The sequence below is a fragment of the Pundamilia nyererei genome, unplaced genomic scaffold (genome assembly GCF_000239375.1).
Source record: "Pundamilia nyererei isolate P.nyererei 1_Seehausen unplaced genomic scaffold, PunNye1.0 scaffold00015, whole genome shotgun sequence".
NCBI lineage: Eukaryota > Metazoa > Chordata > Actinopteri > Cichliformes > Cichlidae > Pundamilia > Pundamilia nyererei.
Window position 1 is genome coordinate 4,225,099 of NW_005187416.1, and position 22,051 is coordinate 4,247,149.

At 40.8% G+C, this 22,051-nt stretch overlaps 1 protein-coding gene across 1 annotated transcript in view; it reads right to left on the bottom strand.

Annotated features, from left to right (window-relative positions):
• Positions 1-14,232, bottom strand: part of galnt10 (UDP-N-acetyl-alpha-D-galactosamine:polypeptide N-acetylgalactosaminyltransferase 10 (GalNAc-T10)) — a 119,510-nt gene extending 105,278 nt beyond the window's left edge. The window contains exon 1 of the mRNA XM_005725442.1: positions 13,592-14,232. Within this exon, the coding sequence (XP_005725499.1) occupies positions 13,592-13,750 (159 nt within the window). The 5' untranslated portion in view covers positions 13,751-14,232. The remainder of the gene's footprint in view (positions 1-13,591) is intronic.
• Positions 14,233-22,051: the final 7,819 nt, after the last annotated feature.

Genomic DNA, 22,051 nt, shown 5'->3' on the forward strand with positions numbered 1-22,051 from the left:
ATTGAAATCAGGTAAGGTCTTGGTTTTTTAATATTGTGCCCCCCTCGTTTATGGGTCAGAATATTAGACTGTTCAATATAATGCAGTATCAGCCATTATCACTTCAACACTAGACATGAGTTTTGTGTTTTAAGTATTCAGAAGTGTTGAAAAACAAACCCCTACATTTCTGGTTCTATCACTGAACAATCTGGGGAAACACTTATTCAATTATGAGCACCATTATATAACCAGTTGTCTTTCACTACAGTCTTAGTTGTGCCATGGTTCAGCTATGCTCCTGCCGAGGCAGTGCTTTCGCTCTGCAAAAACTTTTTTTATGTAAATTTTGTGAGAAAAAAATAAATATTGGAGGACCTGAATAAATTCAGTCAGGAAGTCTTTATAAGCCGTGTAATGTGTTTCTCTCATAGAAATCCACATTTATTTCACTGACTTATTCTTAATCCTTGAACCTGGAAAAGGAAGCCGGATTTCCCACTGGCATTTCTGATTCACATTCCTCCCCAGAGAGGAGAATAACCACAATACTGAAAGGCATGTGAACACACCGCAGTGCTCTGAGGTTCTGCTCAGTTGTTAATGGACACAGCTGAATGAGAAAAACATACCATAGCAGCAACCTGCCTCAAATGAAGTGGATCACGTGCTAAGGACGCCGACGCCTGCCCTCCTCCTCCATGATGCTTGGCTGACTTAACTGCCATGCCTGCAGTTTGCCTTATCAACTTATCTTTACTGCTGTGCAGCCAGGCAGGTGATGTAGAAAAGATCTTGCTTTGTCTTTTGTGCTTGTGCGCACACACACAGAGCTTTTTATCTCATATGCACAAAGCCCACAGCGGAGTACCTTTAAAAGGCACAGACTCAGAGAACATGCTGCAGAAAGGCACACACACTTCACACTTTAAAGCTCAACACTGAAAGAACACAAGCAAAAACAAAAATAATCTCTCTAGAAAAACTACAATGGTGCATTTTCCCTTGAGAAAGATAAACTCATCACAAGTCAGGCGTTGTGGTCAAGTGCACACTGAGTTTTTGCAGCAAAGAAAAAGGAAACAGAGTCTGTGCTCTGTGAGCAAACACAACACCGACAACCTGGTCTGAAGAAGAGCTCAAGCAACAGTTAATAACATATTCTCAGTGCTACGAGTTAATCAGGAACGTTTTACAGTTCAGGAATTCAGCTGATGAGTAACACTAATGGCTAGTGCAGTTAGCAGTAGGTGACCTTTAATTCCTACTTCATCACAATTACAAGCAGCTGATAATGAGTACAAGGGGCAGAGCCGGTGTTCACATGGTTAATGTAACAAACACAGATAATCTACAATGTAGGCAGCGTTTGGAGCGGGACAGATAACCTGCAACAATAGCTCGCTGGCAGTCTGAAAATATTTCCCCATCGCCCACCGGCACAGACACATCGGTAATGGTTTGGACAGGAAGCTTTGGGATTTCCATTCACTGAAAACATTTCATCCATTCTCATGGTACGGTAATCCAGATGGCAACAGCAAGCTGTTTGGTTAGTGTAGATTAGGGTTGGGTCATATTTTAAAATCACCCAGAAACCTGATACATTACCAAACGGTGGGTGGATGCATGTGTGCATGTTCAGCCCACCCGCTGACACCTCCAGAAGCAAAACTGAAGCAGAAGAGAAAAACAAAACCACAACAACATTCTGCATCATTATTACGGTTTTTAAACGGGGGAAAAAAAAAAGGTTCTCTACGCTTTGAGTACCAATTTTAAGAGCCGGATTATCATTGTGTTCTCTTCTTCTTTGTGGCAGTCAAACACTTTCAGTACAAAATATAAATATAATGTGAGTAACCAGAGTGTTGCTTTATACTAGCATCCGTCAGCCTGTGTTCATTTCTGTTTGGTTCTTTTTGCTTTTTAAAACCATCAGCAGCTTGTACATTTTTTATTTGTCAGTGTTAGGAAGTTTTAGTCTATATTATGGCCGGAAGAAGACAGCAGAAATTGCTGAGAAATGCTCCTCTTGTCTTATTGTCAGATCTGCTATATCATAGCACAGCATGAAATCTTTCCTTATTGGGTTTGCAGAACTATAATACATTACCAAGGCCTGCCACTGGCCTGCAGCTGCACTTTTACAAACCTGGCTCCAAAAAGAAAACAGGTGGGTGTAACATACGCTATTAAATGATGGTGTCTGCAGCAAATATAGCAACATGACACTCACTCAAGAATAACCTAGAACAGGGGTGTCAACACTGGTGCTTTGTCCTACAGTATTTTACACTTTACCTCTTAAAACCCTACTAGGAGAAACACGTCACATTTCAAGTCTGCTAATAGCATCAGAACTAGTGACAGTATCTGCCTCTACAGCTACCCTTGGAAAAAATTCAGAGTGTATTCTAATGGCCATTAAGCCATAACTTTATTAATATATTTAAGGTGCCAAAGCTCCTCATTAAGGGTACAGGAAGGTCATCAAAGGTCGTCTTCATGAGGGAACAAGTCAACACCCATTACACAAATGCCTTCAGTCCAGGGTTTCCCCACTGGCTGCTACTGCATGCTGAGACTCATTGTCTGTATTCAAGCTCAACACAAAAGATAGGAGGGCAGTCCCAACCTGTGACACAATTCCAACTATTTATCCATTGAGTGGAATTCTTAAGGTGGTCTGACACCAAATTAGTACCACACAAACAGTATCCAATCAAACAACACTCAGCGATAACCTAATAGGAACTAATTCAATATAATCATTCATTTCTGTGCTGAGATTTTTTAAAGTTCCAGAGTTTATAACGCAGGTTTTCTGCTTGTGTTTAAAACTAACAGAAAAACTATTGCATCAGTGATTAAATGATTCAGGCCACCGTTTCTATGTGAAATAATACGGAAGAACAGTTTCTGGAAAAATCTCTGAAAGGGGAAATTAAAACACCTGACCAGTGGTTAGTGTGACTTTATGTAGATTTAAAGACAAATTTATGTTAGAAATAGGCCACTCTAATTATATAAATAAATACATATTATACAGTCCACATAAAACAGTGCACCTTCTTCTGTGTGAGGCTCAGCACAGTGAAGTACAGTGCGGGCCTTAAATTAGCATCCAGGGATTAGCTTAATCATCTGAACATAAAAAAGCGGCTTCATAACCCACGTGGCTGTAATTAAAAGCCTGACTCCCTGCTCTGTATCCACAGGCTTTCAGCTGCACCTGTCCCTCTTTTGGCTCCTTGTGCTGATCTGGGGCAGCAGATCCCTGCCAGGCATACAAAGCAGCCTCTGCACGCGCTCAGTCTGTGCCGCAGCCAGCAGCGATTCAACGTCTGCCTTGTGTGAGGAACCTGGGGAGGAAACGCTCTCCAACAAAGTCAGACTGTGAACAAACACCTCTTTTACCCGCGTGCTCTGCCTTTTTCTCCTGAGGTGTTTCCTCCCCTCCCTTCCTCCCTCCTTTCTCTCCGCTCAGAGTGATAAAGTACAACAACTTGAGACTGCAGCGAGTAACTCCACTTGTCTTTGCAAATGACTTTCACCCCTCAGTCTCCCTCATTTCCAGAGGCTTAACACATTAAAGATAAAATCTCATTTCCCAGTCTAGCAGCACAGCTAGCCCACAGCTCAGTGAGACTGCATCAGGTAGTGATGTTAAGAGCTTTTCTCCTGATCGCAAAATCCTGCAGCCGGGTGATTCGCTCTAATCTCACTACGACCACATGTTACAATTCGCTGCTTCTATTACATATTTTGCATTTCATTGAAAATTTCAGCTTTTGCAGAGCAGGAAAAAAAAAAAAAGCCCTCTGTGGAACTGTATGAAAACAGCACCATCGCATTAGTGTTTGCTGAAACAAGCACTCGATGGATCGTGCAACTAATTAATTTCCAGCAGAACAAGCAGAAAACATTCTCAGTTCCCATCTTCACAAAAAACAGAATATGCTGCTCATCGTTACCATACGAAACAGTAAACTGTCCAATTTTCATACGTTAAGTCCAGAAAAAGAAGTCACAGCTTCCCACCGAAGATTCAGATAAGATGCAAGTGGCATAGTCTCACTGCTGGTTCGTATTTCTAATCAATAAATCATACATGCATGCTGCTAACACAACGTCATCTCTGTTACCTACCTCGATCATTCATGGCTGCGAGATGATCAGTAGTCTTCACTGTCATTTCAACATATTTTGAGTTTCTGTACCCTCATCCTGTTTGACATCTGTGGGGTTTCTGCTTTGTATTTTTAGCACCCTCTAGGGGTTACACAGCATGGCAAAGGTGTTTGCCTGCACTTTAACGCATTGTATGTTTTTATATGTAAATATGAAAAGAATGCCCCCTGACATTTTCACATTAGAGATTGACCAGAGGTGGATGATTTTTAGCGTTCTCAGCTCAGACTGGTGATCGCAAGTCTGTTTATATGCTGGGCGCTTTCATGCTTTACACACAGCCCGCGTCACAGGCAAATAGTCGCACCTAACAGGTCGGCAGCTGCTAGTGAAGCAAACCGTGGAGTTGTAACAGCTCAACATGGACATTTTAAAAGCAGCTAACAAGGGAAAAAGTGGTTAAAGCTAAAGCTTCCCAGAGCTCAGAGCCAGCCGCAAGCCAGGAGCTTCATTATGAACAGTCACAGGATCAAAGCAGAAACAAGGAAAACTATGGAGCCGAGTGACAAACAGAAGGAGTTGACATCACGTTACGTTGTGAAGTTAGAAACACCAGAAAATGGAGTTACTGGCTTTTTGTTATACAAACCTGTTGCACCTACTTTTGCTTAGTAAAGTAAAATATGTCAGGCAAAAGTGAGAAAACACAACATTTCCCCTGTTAATTATCTGTACTTCTTTCCTATAGAAGAGAGTGCTTTATTTCCTGTTGTTGTGAGGAAGTGAGAGAAGATCGTGCAACTTACTAATGTTTAAAAACACCAGAATGACCAAGAAAACTGCAATCAGTGCATTTTTTACTACATACGGCCCGCGCGCCAATCTCCATAAATCAGCCGATATATAGGAATTTACAGTCATCGGTGGGTGAGTGTTTTTGTGCTGGTGATAGCATGATTAAGAGGTGAAAGATCACTCAGCGGGTAAATGACATATAATAACAGTTGTTTCACTGGAATACAAACGTTAAACAAAAGCAGAATAAATATTGGCATTGGTTATGCGCCAATTTTGCGTGTTGGAATCAGCAGCAGAGTGTTGCATTCAGTGCATCAGCTAAAAAAGAAAAGTTAAAGAATGAAATATGTGACTAAATGCAGCACATCCGTGTTTAAGCTCTAGCTAAAGTAAAGGACCATGCTAGCAACAACAAAGAAGTGCTCGTATCTTTGAACTTGGCAGCATTTTATTTAAATGCACAGCCCAACACAGCAAATCACGTAAGGAGTTAGATTATATGAAAATTAAGTATTTTAATGTAAAACTAAGCAATACATGCACACAAAAATCCTAATTTAAAAAAAAAGTCCAACAAGTTCTTCATCTTTCTTTTTTGTTTTTTTTTTAAATCCACATTCACGATCTCAGCAATTACCTCAGCGAGTACAAAATAAATGCAGTGCGGAGCTCTTATTTTCACCAAATCCTAATGTACAGCTGTGTGCAGTGTAATGAACTCGCACAGCGGTTATCATAAACCATGTTAAATTGTCTTAATCCTGCACTCACAGCCCCTCTAATTGCTCTTAACCCCACAGGATTCGGAGCGTTGATGTGATTTCCTTAATTGCAGAGAGCTTGCATTTCCTACACTTGCTGTCAAATAAAGAAATTCAGTGCAGCCTAAAATTACTCCCAATTCCAGAAACGTGCCTGGAAGGCCAGACCTGTGTGCGTGTATTTTTGGTGCAAGAACATGTTTGCGAGGGCAGCCTAAATCCATTCAATTTCAATTTTGTTTCTGCACACTTTGGATTCAGATTTCCTGTAGGCGCAGCCTCGAGGTTCCCGAGCACTCTGAAATCGCTGCTTGCTATTGGCATGAAACATCATTCCCTCTCTCCCACATAACGTCGATAGAGCAGAAAAGAGATTTTTTCACAGGACCAAAGGCTAAACTCTTATTCAACTTTAATGTTTATCAGAATAGCAACAGTGGAAACAGACACATAGCTCCAGGTCAAACAGTTTGAGGAAAAGCAGGGACCAGGCCCTGAAGACGATCGTTCCGGGGCATTTAGATGACTTTGTGTCTAGCTGGCCCAGTTCCTAGAATTTAGTTTTGTAGATGAGAAAAATGTCAAGTCTTACTTCTACACGTCTCCCTATAGAAGTTTTGGCTGCCAAAGGAGATATCATTTATTTAACGTGTTATGTTTTTCAAGGGGCTTCATAAGTAACACCCACATTATGCTAATATGTACAGAGAGTCTCTGCGTACAATACACTGCCATTAAAGTATTTGCTCGTCTATAACAATGTAGGTTAAAAATGCAGTTTCCCAATTAAAATCCTTTCATTGGGTCCAGTCATACGTCTGTGAAGCCGCAGCTACATAACAGCCCGTAAATGGTTCTTTGGAATTAATAAAAAGTAAATAAAGCATCAAAGGTTTGTTTATTTCCCCCAAAAGTACAAATGTCAGACTTTCAATGTTTTTCGAGGCCCGTGGGAAGCCTGGAGGACAGAAGGGTCAAACAAATATCTGATTTGCATTGTGACTGTGGGGTAGGAATACATCACAAGCAGACAGCCAGGGAATTCAAAATCAGACTGAAGCACTGGGGGTATTTATACAGAAACTAGCGCGCTCGAGTAATTTGTCCAGTAAGCTGTGGTTCAACAAACTGCAGTTTAAAAAAAAAAAAATTTTTAAACAAGATGTTCTTGCAATATTTTTCCCCTGTTAGGATTCCCCTTTTCCTGAGGCACTCTACATAAATGTCCTTGTTTACTATGAGCTCTGCTCATTAATAAGACCAGGCTGTCATTGAGTGACCTTCTGCTGACTGTAAAAGCAGTATATGCAAGTGCGTGTGAGTCAAGGAGTGTACCGCACTGCACATGTGTCAGAGGCGAAATGCACAAGGTCCTGCAGTGATGAATGAACAGTAACCCACCCTATAGTGTGTGGCTCATAAATGTAGCCTCCAGTGTACAGAAGCCTGTATGATTCTCATTTCGCTGTGACAGGGTTGTGAATCTTGGCCAACTTTCTTTCCAAGTGCACACTATATCTTCTGGACTTATCAGAACTGATCACATCCAGTTAGCAGGAGCCAGTATAAATGGAACCTGACCTAGGACGACTAACAAGTATATGGAGTTCAATCTAGTTTTAGGCTCAGCTGGGCTTGAGTTTCCTCCAGGTCAGTATTTGTCCTAATGATCATTGAAAATTTTAAATAACTGCATAATCAGTGGCTCCATAGTTGTTTACACACTCGCCTAAAACAGCATAATAAGTATCTGCAATGGTGAAAATTCAAGTTTTAACCACTTCAGAGCCATAAAATCAGAGCTGTGTGTAGAGCAGAGCTTCCTAAAATCACTGCCGCTATGACATGTTTTTCATCAACACTTTAACACATAAAAAGAAAAAAAGACCCAGCCTGTTTTCATATCACTACATTTACATGTAGTATGCGTGTAATGAAAGTGTCACTTCTATAACTTCCACAGTACACCGAGAAATATTATAAATCAGGTTTCCCAATGCAAAACAGTCAAAAAGAGGTTAAAGTAAAAAGATGTTACCAGAAATGTGAATCAGCCAAAATCAGCAAACGTGCACACATACCTCAAAGACTTTCTTTAAAAAAAATAATAAATAAATAAAAATCGACAACCAAAACTGTAAGACAAAAAACAAGTACTGGTAATTTTAGCAGCACTGCGATGGTGATGTTGACGTAGTAACACATATCCAGTGACATTAAAACACAACCGATATACTGTATCAATGACACTCCCCTGGCCTGAGTAATAGTACATTTATCACTGGCAGTAAATATTGACAGACTGCAACACTATTTGTGAACATCTCTTCTTGCTAACCAGCTGTTTCCAGGCGTTGGACAAACTAAGTAAACACAGCATGAGTCTCTCCATCATCACCTCTATAAACAGATAGTGGCAGCGAGGAATCTGCAGCCAAGGGATGACACTTTGTGCCAAAGCTTTCCGGTTTCTGCTTTTAGTCATTTGTAGTCCCGGCATGATTGACCAATGATATTCGAGCAGGCCTTCGATGTTCGCTAGCTTTAATTACCTGCGTTCATCCTTAGATTCTATCAGCGAAAGGTGCAATGAATGGAAAGTCTTGGCCCAAACATAGTTATCTGTTACATAACAGCTGGGCACATCTGGTAGCAGCAGCCCCAGTCATAAAATGATCATCAGAGGTTTTCTGAAAAATTGTGGGCGGCATGTTGGTGCAGTGAATAGGAGCGTTGCCTCACAGCAGAGTCTGAACCTGTCATAAAGCTGACGGCTTCCTGTGTGTGCTCCCTGTGCCCGAGTGGGTTCTCTCCAGGTACTCCGGCTCTGTCCCACAATCCACGGAGATGCATGTAAGTGGGTGTGAATTTGTCTCCGTCTCTCTCTTCTAACCCTGTGATAGACTTGTGATAGGCTGTAAGACCTGCCTTACACTTGCACATCACCCCAACTCACGTTTACCAATAAAGGCTAGATGCTGTACAGCTGTCCCCTGTGTTTGGTTTTTGCTCAAACTATAAGCGGAGACATTTGGAGATTGTTCATTTAAAATGACCTTTTATTCAGATTCATAATCACGCTGGCCGCAGCCAAAAGCTCAGGATTCAGACTGCTCTAAATGCATCACTTTACACATTTTTTCCTAATCTCAGCTCAGCATGATGACAATAACGTTGGCCATCTCAGGCACTCAACTCTGGCTGCAAGCACAGAGCTAGCAGAAGCCAATCAGAAGAAAGCCGAGCTAAAGGAAAACTAGCCTTAGAAGGAGAGCAGAACTTACAGACAGAGGGTGACCTGAAGGCCTACAGCAAGCCTGAGTATAAAGATTATTTTTCACAATCATGTGACGCTATTTCAGTAAAGCTACTGTAAAGATAAAAATAGTGGCTATCCCTTAGCCTCCAAGTTGATGCACCTATGATAATCAATTTCTAAATCCTACGTTGCATCGTTCAAGTAATCATGTTCATGAGATCTTCATAAAACTTGACCTTACAGTCAAAATCACCGAGATTTGATCTCATCCAACATTTTAAGTGGATACACCTATGGTATCAATTTGAAAATCCTAGGTCACTTCCTTCTTTGGTAATGGCAAGACTCTCAGAAAACCTGACCTCAAGGTCACTCATATTCAAACTCATCTGAGATTTTTAGTGGATAAATCTATGGTGTCAATTTGACGTGGCTCCATTCGAGTTCTAGTATTCACAAACTTGGATGTCCACAGTGCTGCCTGCCAAAGGGGGATAAAAGTATGTTCCTGAAAATGAGCATTAAAGGCCCCCTTTACAAATGAGATTTTTGTTTAAAAAAAATAAAATAAAATAAAATAAAATAAAATAATTCAGGCAACTTGATTTGAATAGCTTTAAAAATATTCAAGACCATTAAGAATAGTATTTAAGTTCGAAAGGTCAATGATGTCACTCCTGATGAAGAAGTTAAGACCTGACCAAAACTCTGCTTATGAAGACACATTTTTAGCAAAATACCAAAACGCTGTGTAAGAACAATTAAAAGCTTTAGCAAGTTAGCATAAATGCTTTTATCAGCCGGTCCACTCATGCAATCAGTTAGCTGCTCAGCACAACCGGCAGCAGGTCAGACCACACAGCCTTTTTTTTTTTTTTTAATTCCACCCTCTCTTCTCATCTTCTCTAACCTCCACTTAACCTGAACTGCTGGAGCAGGCAGGAGGAAGCTGAGCCACCTCTGCTTCAACACGAGTCCTTAATATGAGCCAGGAAATGTGCAAATTACCTTTCTGTCACTGTCACGGTGGGGAAGAGCTAAGCCAGCTTGTGTTTTCTGGAGCAGTGTGGACTACTCATTCAGAGACCATATGCACAGGCACATGATTACAGCTTACACTACGTGCACCTGATGCAGACAGAATTATATTAGCAGAGTGCAGAGTGCCATGGATGAACATGTCCATCTACACTGAAGGTGCCACATCAAAAAAGTTGAGTTGGCGTCTTTGTTAAAGACGGAACTTGTTAAATGACTTGCAACATTCTTGTGCAATTAAATGCTCTTCTATTAATGATATAAGTTGGCTTCATTCTTCAGATCAGGCCGTCTACTCCCTTATCAAACCGCTGTGGCGGCTGACAGCTGTTATCACACAGCTTGCTAATATGTAACAGGCTTTCCCTGCCTTGCGGATGTCCTTTAATCCCCATTCAAAACATTTCTTTGTCATTTAAGATATCAAATACAAACTTGAGCGGGGGAAAGTAATCCGTAGAGATCTGTGCAGAATAGGCTGGCTTTATCATCCCCACAATGCAATGTTATTCACAGATAACAACAAGACACAGAAGACACCACTGTGGACTTCTGAGGGGGCATTTATTAACATCTGTAGGCTAAATAGCAAAGTGGTTTGATTAATTCAGAGATATGAAAGAAGTTCTAACTGATGCACCAAAGCTGCCTTTTCTCTGTCCTCTCCACTCCAGCCAAGTTTGCTAGACTTGGCAACTGGCAATCGGCAACCACCACAAAGTTCACACTAACACACATGCAAGCCCGTACATCCATGAAAGCCTCTATTCAGCAGATTTTGCCTCATTTGAATTAGAGAAGCTGCCTTTGTCTACCAAATGTGGTTTGATTTGTTGGGCCCTTTCATTTTCTTGGGAAAAAAAAAAAAAAGGAAAGTGGACCAACATAACTTACCCAGCATCAGCTTGGGCCTCTCACTTATTCATTCCTTTTTAACTTATGTCAGCCCATGCTAACTGAATCTGATGACATTATTTCCAAAAGCTTTTTACTCTTCTACCCTACTACAGAAACATTCTGTTGGCTGCTGAGACAAATTCAATTCAAAACTCGTGTGAAAATGGTGAAGGCTACTGTGATACCTTCAGCTTGGCTCATCTTACACTTTTTCCTCCCCCTTTAAAAGTCTACAGTTGGGCGAGTCTCAGTTTTATTAGTTAACCATTTAATTCAAATTGTGCACTGGAATCAAGAGGCAGAGTGGAGCAATATTAAGCACATTGCTGGTTTACTGATTTCCTGCTTTCACAAAACAGGGTAAGTGACTGATTTACCAATTAGGCTGTCTTTAGTGGTTGCTGTCCAGTTAAGTGCCACGTACAAGCAATAGTTTTGCAACCTGATCAATGGGGATAAGAAATGTCATGTTATCCCCATGTTCATTTACAGGCTGAAAGTGGAGGCATCTGTCAACAGATTTTTATTTTGGCTTCTACAGGTTGCCAGTTTAGTGCACTTTTCAAACCAAGTACATCATAGTATATCATTAGTCATTGTTAGCTGCTGAACCTTCAGGATGTGGTTACAAATTTACAACATTACCCATACAACATTAGGATACAAATGCACAATGTAAGAAAATCTCAAATATCATGTAACACTAGTTTGGTGTTCCATACAAGCCAAATAATTACTTTCAGAAATCTATATGCAAGTTATTGAGCATGAGCTCCACCAGGAATATTCTGGCAGTCTTTCATTTGTTGTCTTTCTGGGCAGCCAGAGTACCCAGCAACGTCTCCACACACGTTGGATCAGTGATGTTCAAGAAGCACCCCACACAGCTGTGTATTGTTAGTCACATTAGCATGTGACCAATGCGTAGCATCCATAGCATCTCCCCCCCCCCCAGCTGTGCGTCTTGTCTTTTACGACTGCATGCCTGCACAACCAATGTGTTGGTTTAATTCTCATAGTCTCTTAGAGCAAAAAAAATCAAAGATACTGTTACAACACAGCTTAAAGTTGCAACATAAAGTGGAAACTGACAGAGTTTGATGAAATATTGGCTTTTATTTTAAATTACGTAATAACCTAAGCACGGTGAGAAGAAGTAGTGCCAACTCCTCAAAGCTAACCTCAGGCACGCCTTTGTGTCAGCTGACGAGGTGTGGATAAAGGCCTGCCTGAGGTTAGCTTTTCCAGCTAGACAATCAGCAATTAGACCCAGACAACACCTAAAGTCTCTGGCAGTGCAGCCGCAGAGGGGCATAACAAGCTACTATATGGCACTCAAGCAGTGTTATGTGTGTGTGCCATCACACTACATTTATGTAGGCTACTGCAAAGACACAGGAAACACCTACAATTCTGTTGTACATGTACAATGACAATTAAAAGCTATTGTCCTATTCTAAATGTGACCCATCAGGTTCAGTCAGTTTCATGTATAAGAAATGACTCACTGCACAAAAAAGGGTTGTGTCAGCATATACAATGCTGCGATATAACAACGCAAAGTTCTTTTTACACACATGCAGGCGTCTAACATTCCTACTCACACTTTAGCTGATGCTAACCATAGCAGCTACTGCTAAATATCTCAGTCCAACTTTATCAGCTGCTTCAACATCACCTTAAGATGAAGGCCCAATGAGAACCTACGCACTGAACACATACTAATGTGAAAGCATTGAGGAAAAACTGTGTTTAGGCAAAATGTGAAGTTTCACAGAGCTAGAAAGTTGTCTACTACTTTCTGACCGGAGAGCCTGTAAGGATGTTCATTTATTTCCCATGAGTGGCTGCCCATGAAAATCTTGTCAAACAAGAACTTGCAGAAGCTCTGCAATGAGTAACATTTTGCAAATTGTGGCACAATTTCTCTACAGAGCGCTCAAAAATGGATTCACAACACCACCACCACCACGTATCTGCTTCCCAGTATGACAAGCCCGGGAGTGTTTCACGGTTTATGTCACTCTGATTTGAACATCTTTGGTTGTCATTCGCTTACTTGGGCAGTACACGCAGTTTGAAGCTGATACCTTGAGCTGTGGGGGGAAAAGAGGTTGGGCGTCTGTGTTGAAACTAGCCAGCAGACTGTAGAGCCTCGTTTTGCTACATGCGTTTATGCAGGCCTACACATAGGTGATTCTTTTCATATTCTTTAAATAAAGCGATACATTGTAGGTGATAAAGAACAGAGTCTGGATACAAAGGAACGATCACGTGAAAGTAACCCTTCCCTGCACTTTTTAACCGCGATCTGACGTCTGTCACCCTGTGAACGCAGCACGGCGAGCTTCACATTTTTTGACAACTTCCTGAAGTCTGTGTTATTGTAAGTTTACTGCCACGCTCAGGTCGGGGTTAGCTACGTGGCTTCCCGTTCATCCAAGTCGCTCTAACCGCTGTCTTCCCACTGCTAAGACAGCGCTAAAACACAGTCCATCTTGGCAAGTCATGTTACACACACACACGCACAGCATGGGAATGCAGCTAAAAGCTTGATATATCGGGGTTAAACCCTCCGAAGCGAGAACAGGGGCACTATGGAGTGTGTACTCCGCGGAATCTGCGCCTCCTCAGTGCGAACAAACTCCCATTTGAAGTGTTTCTCGCGGACACCTCCACCGCGGTCACACGGCGACAGAAGCCGCTACGGCCGAGCCTCCCTTACCTGTATCTGGGGGATGCCGCCCGGACCGTCCACTGAGTCAGGCGAGTTGTCGAAGACTCTGTCCTTGTACAAAGACCACAACCCGACATTTGGGAGAAAAAGAAGAGCCGCTATGAGCAGCCCAGCGAACTGCAGCAGCCTCTTCTCTTTCCGCCTCATCTCTCCGGGAGTAAGCGCGTGAAGCTACGGCGGTGCGAACTGGCGAGTCCCGAACCCCCGCTTTTCCGAGCGGAGACAACTTTCACTCCGACTGTGGGGACCGACACCGGCACTGTGACGCTCTTCGGCTGGGAGCTCCGCCGCTAGGGGGAGTGAGGAGTTAAACCAGAGCGGGGGGGAGGAGGGAAGCTGGAGGTTCAACCTCAACAGATGACTTTTTTCCCTTTCTTTTTTTCCGAAGAGAAACTAAGACTACTCTTCATACTACAAGTCTCTGTTGTGTACTTATAGCCAACAGAGTGAAGCTACAGCACCATCATCCCGTCTATGAGCCCGGAAAGTTCTCTAAACAGCCGACGGCCTGTGCTGCCTTTAAATACGCCTCGTAAATATGCCAAACTTTAAGAGCGTTCGCTGCCTTCTCCTTATCAGTCCAGTTTTATTTTTGCAACTTTGCTTGAAAGTGTCGGCACACATGTGAAACCCGCCATATTCGAGTTGCTTCTGCATGTGAAACTGAGAGATTATAAAGTCGTGAACTTTGACCCTGAAGCACCTGATTGTGTGTACGACTGCTAGAGTTGCTTTGATATTGAATTCGTTGACCGATTTGTGTGTATGAGCTGAAAGCTAAATAATCAGAAAGGCAAGTTTTCAAAAAATTATCCTGAACTTGGGAATCCAGCATTGCTTGAGACATAATTACTTGTCTACCACAGAGAGAAGGGGGGAAGTCGTTTAATGATTTAGTATGAATTTAAATAAATCATATGAGTCACATGGTGCGACCTTCTGAATCACCAGATCTCATCTCAGCTGATGCCCCCTGGTAATTTATGAAGCAGCATTAATTTGGGTAATATTTCATTTAATCTTATTTGTGGCATTGTACTGAAATTGTTTGTAGGTTACCTAGAAGATCGTCTTAAATGAATAGAAGTGAATGCAGCTGTCTAAAATTATTTCATGCTTCTGAAGAAAAAAATTCTATGTTTTATGTCACAACTGAAATTAAACAACATTTAGGTTTAATTTTATTAGGAAGTCAAGACTGGATATACTCCCTTTGATGGCTACATAAGAAGTCGCTTGTTATGGTGGCTGATTCCTGCTATTGGGTGGCTGCTTCTAGAAATTCTATACAGCAAGTCGTTTGATGTGTAAAGTCCACAGCGCATTTCCACAGGTGTAGTGGAAGTGGACTGGTATTTGTACAGTGCTTTCTAGTCTTACTGACCACTCAAAGCAGTTTAGACTACAAGCCATTTAACCATGCGTAGACCGCTTGATTTAAAGCAATTAACTGCCTCACATCCATGAAAAATGTAAAATCACCACTTTGTCTGACTGGGAGAAGCTGGAGAAGCTGGAGATTACTCATCTATGCAAAAGGAGAATACACAAACTCCACACCAAAAGGCCCCAGCCAGGATTTGAACCAGGAACTCTGATGAAGTTAGGTGATAACGTGCACCACCATTTCCACCATTATATGAAGAAGGTTCCATGTTTGAGCCACGATCCTAACCTAACCTTGTTAAGGTAACTGGTTCTAAATTGGCTGTAGGTGTGGATGTGAGAGCATGTGGTTGTCTCTCTCTACGTGCTAGCCCTGTGATGGACTGTTAACCTGTTCGGGGTGTACCCCACCTCTTGCGCACTGTCAGTTGGGATACCCTCCTGTGACTCTGAATTGGATAAGTGGTTAAGAGAATGGATGGATGGATATTTGTGCAGTCGATTTCACAGGCAGGACGTTCCAATTTTAGTAGTGTTTGCGAATGACGCTGGTTATTTTGTCTTTGCCAGGAGGGAATTACCTCTGTGCTTTCAGTGATGTCACAGTAAAGAAATACACCCCAAACAGCTGCAAACATATCTACTAAACTGAGCAATGCCACAGATGCAGAGTTGGTATCTTCACTACATCTCGGTGATGTGTGAAACATGTAGTATGTACTATACAAAAACAAACAAACAAAAAATACAGTTTACAAAACTTCTTTTAACAAATTACGAATGTTACAGTTAGAAAAGAAAACCCCTGGCCTTCTGCATGCAGTAACTGACTTATGTGCTCTATTTTATGCATGCACAACTTCATCATATCATTGCAGATCACTAATAAAATACTGTCAGTGGTGTTTTTTTAAAATTAAAATCTCAGTGTAACGATTGTATTGGAAGATGTATTGGGAGTAGTTTTCAAAGAAAGCTATTGCACATCGCAGTAAAAAAAAAAAGAGAGCGAGAGAAGGTATTTACTAGGGCTGGGTATCGTCACTGATTTCTAGAATCGATTCGATTCCGATTCACAAGGTCCTGAATCGATTTGATCCACGATTCGATTCAATTCGATTTGAATCTGGGAAATTTTGCCTAAGACAGTCAGAAATATTATAATTCAGATCAGTACATTGACATATTTTTGTATCTATAAAAAGGAAGCTGATAACGGTAGACTTGTGCGTAACAAGCAAGCGAATAATGCAGAAAACAGATTTTGGGGATAGACGGGAAACTGTTCTTGAAGTACAGAGAGAGAGAGAGCTGTGCATGAAGTGTGATTTTATCGTGGTGGAAGCAAACAGCAAAAGTAAGAGGGAGTCCATGATGATGTTTATGTGAAGCTTAGTTTGGATCTTCTTTTGCTGCTGGTTCAGTCAATATTGTTTGGAGAGAGATAAAACTAACAGCTTTAGACTCAGCGCAAAAAGGGCGTAAACACAAAGCGTGGACCCGCCGAAACATCAGAATCAGCGAGCTGTCGGCTTTCAGCCCCGACCGTGTCCGTGCCGTGAGGTGAGAAAGGCGACATCTCGCTGATCCTGATCCGCGGGTCCGAGCTTTGTGTTTACGTCTTTGTGCAGAAGCCGTGTACCTGCTCTCATTTACTGTTTTAGCTGTTTGGTGGTTGTTGAAATTTTGTGACATTTCACCTGAGATTCTGGAATTTTGGGCAAAATACATTTATATAAAAAAATCGATTCAGGATTTTAATGAATCGATATCACGTTATCCAAGCCAGAATCGATTTTAATCGATGAATCGATTATTAAAACCCACCCCTAGTATTTACTGGTCCAAATCAACCTTTAGCCCCTTTAATACAGCTGAGGTAGAGCCAGTGGTGGAAGAAATTAAGCAACCGTGCCTGTAATGGAGACAGAAGCAGCCAGCACACTTATTTTTTAAGCATTAGTTGTGTATTGTAGTCTGCTGTGGGCATGTGTGAGTGTAGTTTTGAAATAATTGTTGTTAGCAGAGAAGAGACTGTCACATGAGTTTTCATAGTGCGAGCTTCTAAAGGCAAAGCCATATGCACAGAATATCATTAATTATAAGAGTGTATTAATGAGCTGTCCAAGGTGAAATTAATCAGCTATACTGCCATTGATTTTACCAGCCATAAATGACAACTAAGTCAGCTGCAGCTAATTAACATCAATTCTGTATGAGTTGGCCTAGTTGGATGTTTGGGCATGAAATAAACACAGTATAATAATTATCTTCTCCCCGGTGGACATGTACCTACAACAAGTAATGAATGAACTTCCTGACCCACCAGTATATCACATATTTTGTCAGTCTTGTGGCAAATTGACAAACAGAAAGAAAAAATCAACAACTTTCCCACCTCATCTGCATTAAAACAGCTTCTGACTAACTCCTTGTCTCCAGTCATCTGGAAACCCATAATGCCCTGCAAAGCAACTTGCTGCGAGAAAATTGATTTGTGGCCTGTAGCTTTTATTCTGGGTACACTGGGCTTGGTTAGGGCTGATGCAAAAGTTCAAGCTGCAAGCTGGAATTACTTGAGGAATGTCTGGGAGCTGTTCACGTCCCACCATTCAGTACCTTTTCAGTCGTTATTTATGTGTGAACAAACAGGAAACAAGGATTTTCTTTTGGGTTTGATCGTTCATCCTCTTGTCCTATATCTCTGTTGCTGCCTTTAGCTTGAGACTTGTGGCATCAGGACTAGTTTGCAAAGCCTCTTTCAACATTTTTTCCCACCATCCTCTTAGTCTTATGAAACCAGGTGTCCCAAGAACATGTTGAATTTGACTGTGAGTCATTCTTCAAACTGCCGTGTTAAAATGCTCATCTTTACAGCAAAAATAAGCTAATTTACAGCACAGGGGCAAAAATGTAGTTTTGGTCTGAAGTGAAAACTTCTCCATCCATGAAATCTGTGCAAAGTCTGAACCTTTGAATAATTAACCAGTTTTATTTTATTTTATTTATTTTTTGATGAAGTATAAAGGTTTGCATTATTAGGGGGATGGCCACTTTGACTAACAGTCAAGCACAGAAACAGATGGCATTAGCATAATGAGACAGCTAGTGGCTGAATATTTGAACTGAACAATTTTTTTTTATATATAACAATAATAAGAATATTCTTGCTGCTAATTGGATCAGTAGACTGTCCGAGAAGCCTGTGCTCCATTTTTAAGAGGGAAATACTCCTATACTATTTGTGTGTTATGGAGTATAGATTCATCCAAAGAGTCATGGATGTACTTTGCTAACCAAGCTAGTTGAGGCAGAAATCACCAGACACCCCACAATACGATATTATCATAATACCTCACTCACACAACAATATTATTGTGTTTTTCCATTTATGATGAGTATTGCACATCTATCACAGTTTATCTCCTTTTTTCAAGGTCGTCACAGTTAAACTTTGTCAGTATCTGTTTTATCTGATAAGATAAAGTTATCTTGACTGTCAAACATGGCAACTCTGTAAAACCTGCTATAAATGTTATGCCATCACTTATGGCTGGTGCTTTCAATCTGAGAGTGAATAGGGTGAAGTTGGCAATTACATGCAATCTGTTTCTGATAATACAGCAATTCACGTGATAAATTATCAAAAATCACACTGCTGCTGTCTACAAAGAAAATGACATTTAACAGAACTTCACAGCAACCTTCCTGCTGTACAGAAATATAACCAGAATACAACCAGCAGGAAGCTAGTTGAGTCGAATCCTCTCGAGTTGTCCTCATTGACAGACTCATTCAGATTGATAGCAACATGTTGGCAAGCCATCTGTATTCATAAATTTGATAGCAATTATCTGTCAACGTGCAACAGTTTCTCTGAGTGATTGCAGTCTTTCCAAGTCTGAGTGCAACTGTTTGCAGAAAGGTTGCCTCCCATCAGGTGATCTGTGCAATCCCTTGCTATCAAAATTGACCATAAGTGGGCCTCACCCTCAGTACAATCACCAGGAAGTCACCATTGTTCAAAAATGTGAACAATGGGGCGATCGTGGCTCAAGAGTTGGCAGTTCGTCGTGTAATCGGAAGGTTGCCGGTTCAAGTCCCGGCTCTGACAGTCTTGGTTGTTGTGTCCTTGGGCAAGACACTTCACCTGTTGCCTACTAGTGGTGGGCCCGGTGGTGCCAGTGTCTGGCAGCCTCGCCTCTGTCAGTGCACCCCAGGGCAGCTGTGGCTACAATATATCTTGCCATCACCAGTGTGTGGATGACTGAATGTCGTGTAAAGCACTATACAAATACAGGCCATTTACCAATGTATGTATTTAATAGATGTAAGGAGGTTTACTTACTTTACTGTTTGCTCTGAATTAGAAGGCAGATTTGTGAACCTGAGTGTGTCCAGTGTGGGATGTGTTTTTGTTTGTTTGTTTTTTCTTTTGGTTGAGCTGATTAACTTTAAGTTTGCTTGGCAAACCTTATCTTTGGAAATACTAAGAACATGAGGGCTCACCTCATGAACCACCATCTAGAGAATTTTAATTTATTTAATAAAATATTTATCTGGTGAATATTTGCTGTCCCTGTATCGATACAACATTGGCACACAAAATATCGTGATACTATGCTGCATCGATCCCCCACCACCACCCCTATAAGCTAGCTAGCCTAAGTTGATTATTTAAGCCTTAATCCTCACCTGCAAATATATTGAGTTTTGGGCCCAAAAAACAAACATGAACAGCAACACTGGTACTTCAGAATTTGGAGCCAGTTAACCAGTGGGTAATGCTGTGGTGCCTACGTCCATTCATTATATACAGTCTGTGTTTGTGATTAAGCAGGTGAATCTACAATCCTGTATTTTATTCACCACAGAATACAGGAAAGAAAAGATTAGAAAATATTTGAACTGAACAAAAAAATTTACCATTTAAGAAAAAAATTGGCTCATTTTCAATTTGATGGACATATTTCAGAACATTATTCTGACAGACTGTTGAAAGAAGAGGGTATACTACACAGAAGTAAACATGGCCCCGTCCCAACATCTTTAACAAATGCTGCTGTCATCAAGTTCAAAATGTATATTAATATATTTTTTTTAAATGCTGCATTTTCTTATTTTAGACATTTGGTATGTCTTCTTTGTTCTGTTGTGAATAAAATATAGGTTTATAAAGTTTGCAGTTCATGGCATTGTGTTTTTTCTTTACATGTTACACAGTGTTACAGCTTTTTCAGAGTTGAGTTTGTACTATGCATTGGAACGCATTATATCCGTTTCCTACATACTAAACAGTATAGCAATACGATGGTCTAGAGGAAGGGGAAAGAAGGTGTTTTCAGTTTAATTTGAGATGCCCTGTTGTATGCCTGCTGACTTTCTCTTATTCAGTGTTTGTTGCATCAGTGTTAGCACCACACCGCTGCTGCTTGTCTGTCTCTGCATGCGACCAGCACAGTTAAGGATTAAAAAAAAAAAAAAACTTGGCAAAACTCAATGTGACACCAGACCACAGGGTGTGGCTGACACCACAACAGGCTTGAACAAAAATGAAAATATGAAGGATGACCTACTATCAGAGAATTCTTTGAAACATGCACAGCCATACAGCATGCTGTCAGACAGTACTGAACCCAATCTCTGAATAGATTAATTTCTATATTATATAAAGATTACATCCTTCCACCACTATAGGATGTTTTAAAATAATATATAAGCTTTAGATAATAAAGATTAACTTAGGCATTTTGGAAAGCATATATTGTGATCTGATGTGGAAAGACGTACTCTTTTACAGCCCCAATAGATGTTGGGTTGGGTAACATTTTGGATTTATGTGAATAACAATAAGCTGATACTGATGTGCGAAGTGCACAACATTGTGACTGATTAACAAATAGCAAATCTCCTCATAAAACAGGTGTGGGCATTGCCGTAACATGGCCTGTAGCACACAATTCTTGTTTTATTTAAACATTTGATAATATGACTGCTGTGTTTAAGTCTTGTTAACTGTTAGGATGCAAATTTGCACATATCTATCAGTTGTACAAGAGATGCATTAGGAAGCAATCATGTCACACCCAGTATGGACAAATACAGCAACAGAAAACTGCATGGGAGTGCTGCTTTAAGAAAGACTCGGGAAGAAAATACAAAGCAATCCTTTAATCAACCCTGTCAGCTTTTCCCCTTAAAGACATAAAGTCCCAGCGACATGTTTGTTAAGATGAATTGTATCCTGCAGGCCCCGGCCATCCTACATGACAAACTACACAGTGATATCACTCTTCTTCAGTGCTAAATAAAATTTGATCTGACGTTAGATCATCCCTAATGACTCCTAGACTGTACTAGCTGGAGACAGAGCTGATTCATCGGAAAGAAATGAAATCATTTCAGGCTCATGTGCAAGCACCACACGTAGGCTGTGACCCAGGGGTTGTTTCTCAATATATATATATTGTTTTACATGTTACCTTGTTGAAAAAGCAATGAAGTACTATATTATTATTTAATTACATCCTGGGGAAATTAATTCATTACATTATGTTTGCATTACTCTCTAACGTGGTCTGAGATCATTAAACAAACAAAACCTTAGACTTAGGAAGCACATCTTTCTTTTACAGTTTGTATTTTGCCATCATGTTCTTGTCCTTTGATGCAATAAAAATAAAACTAATGTCAGCAGCTGCAGACCACGCCATCGTTTTCCTCCTTCCTGTAAGCTGATTGTAGTGCAAGTGTGCAGATAACTGAACAGTGTTTGTGATAAAAAATAATGAGTGAGTGTTGCTGCCTCTGCAGGTACATGACTGTGGACTTAGTTCTAGTTTATGCCCATTAAACGTATTGATTTGTTAGACTTAATGTGATTTGTCACTTTTATGTTCATGTAATTTTAATTGTAACAACTGCTTGTCTGTGTGTTGTTTCTGCACGAGGGAAGGAATCTATATTTATTTGGGTTTTCCAACAAACGTGAGCTCAAAGCCAGAGCCGTGTGCTTAAGATGACCATATTAGGAATTTCTGCTCTCATTAACAGTAAACACAA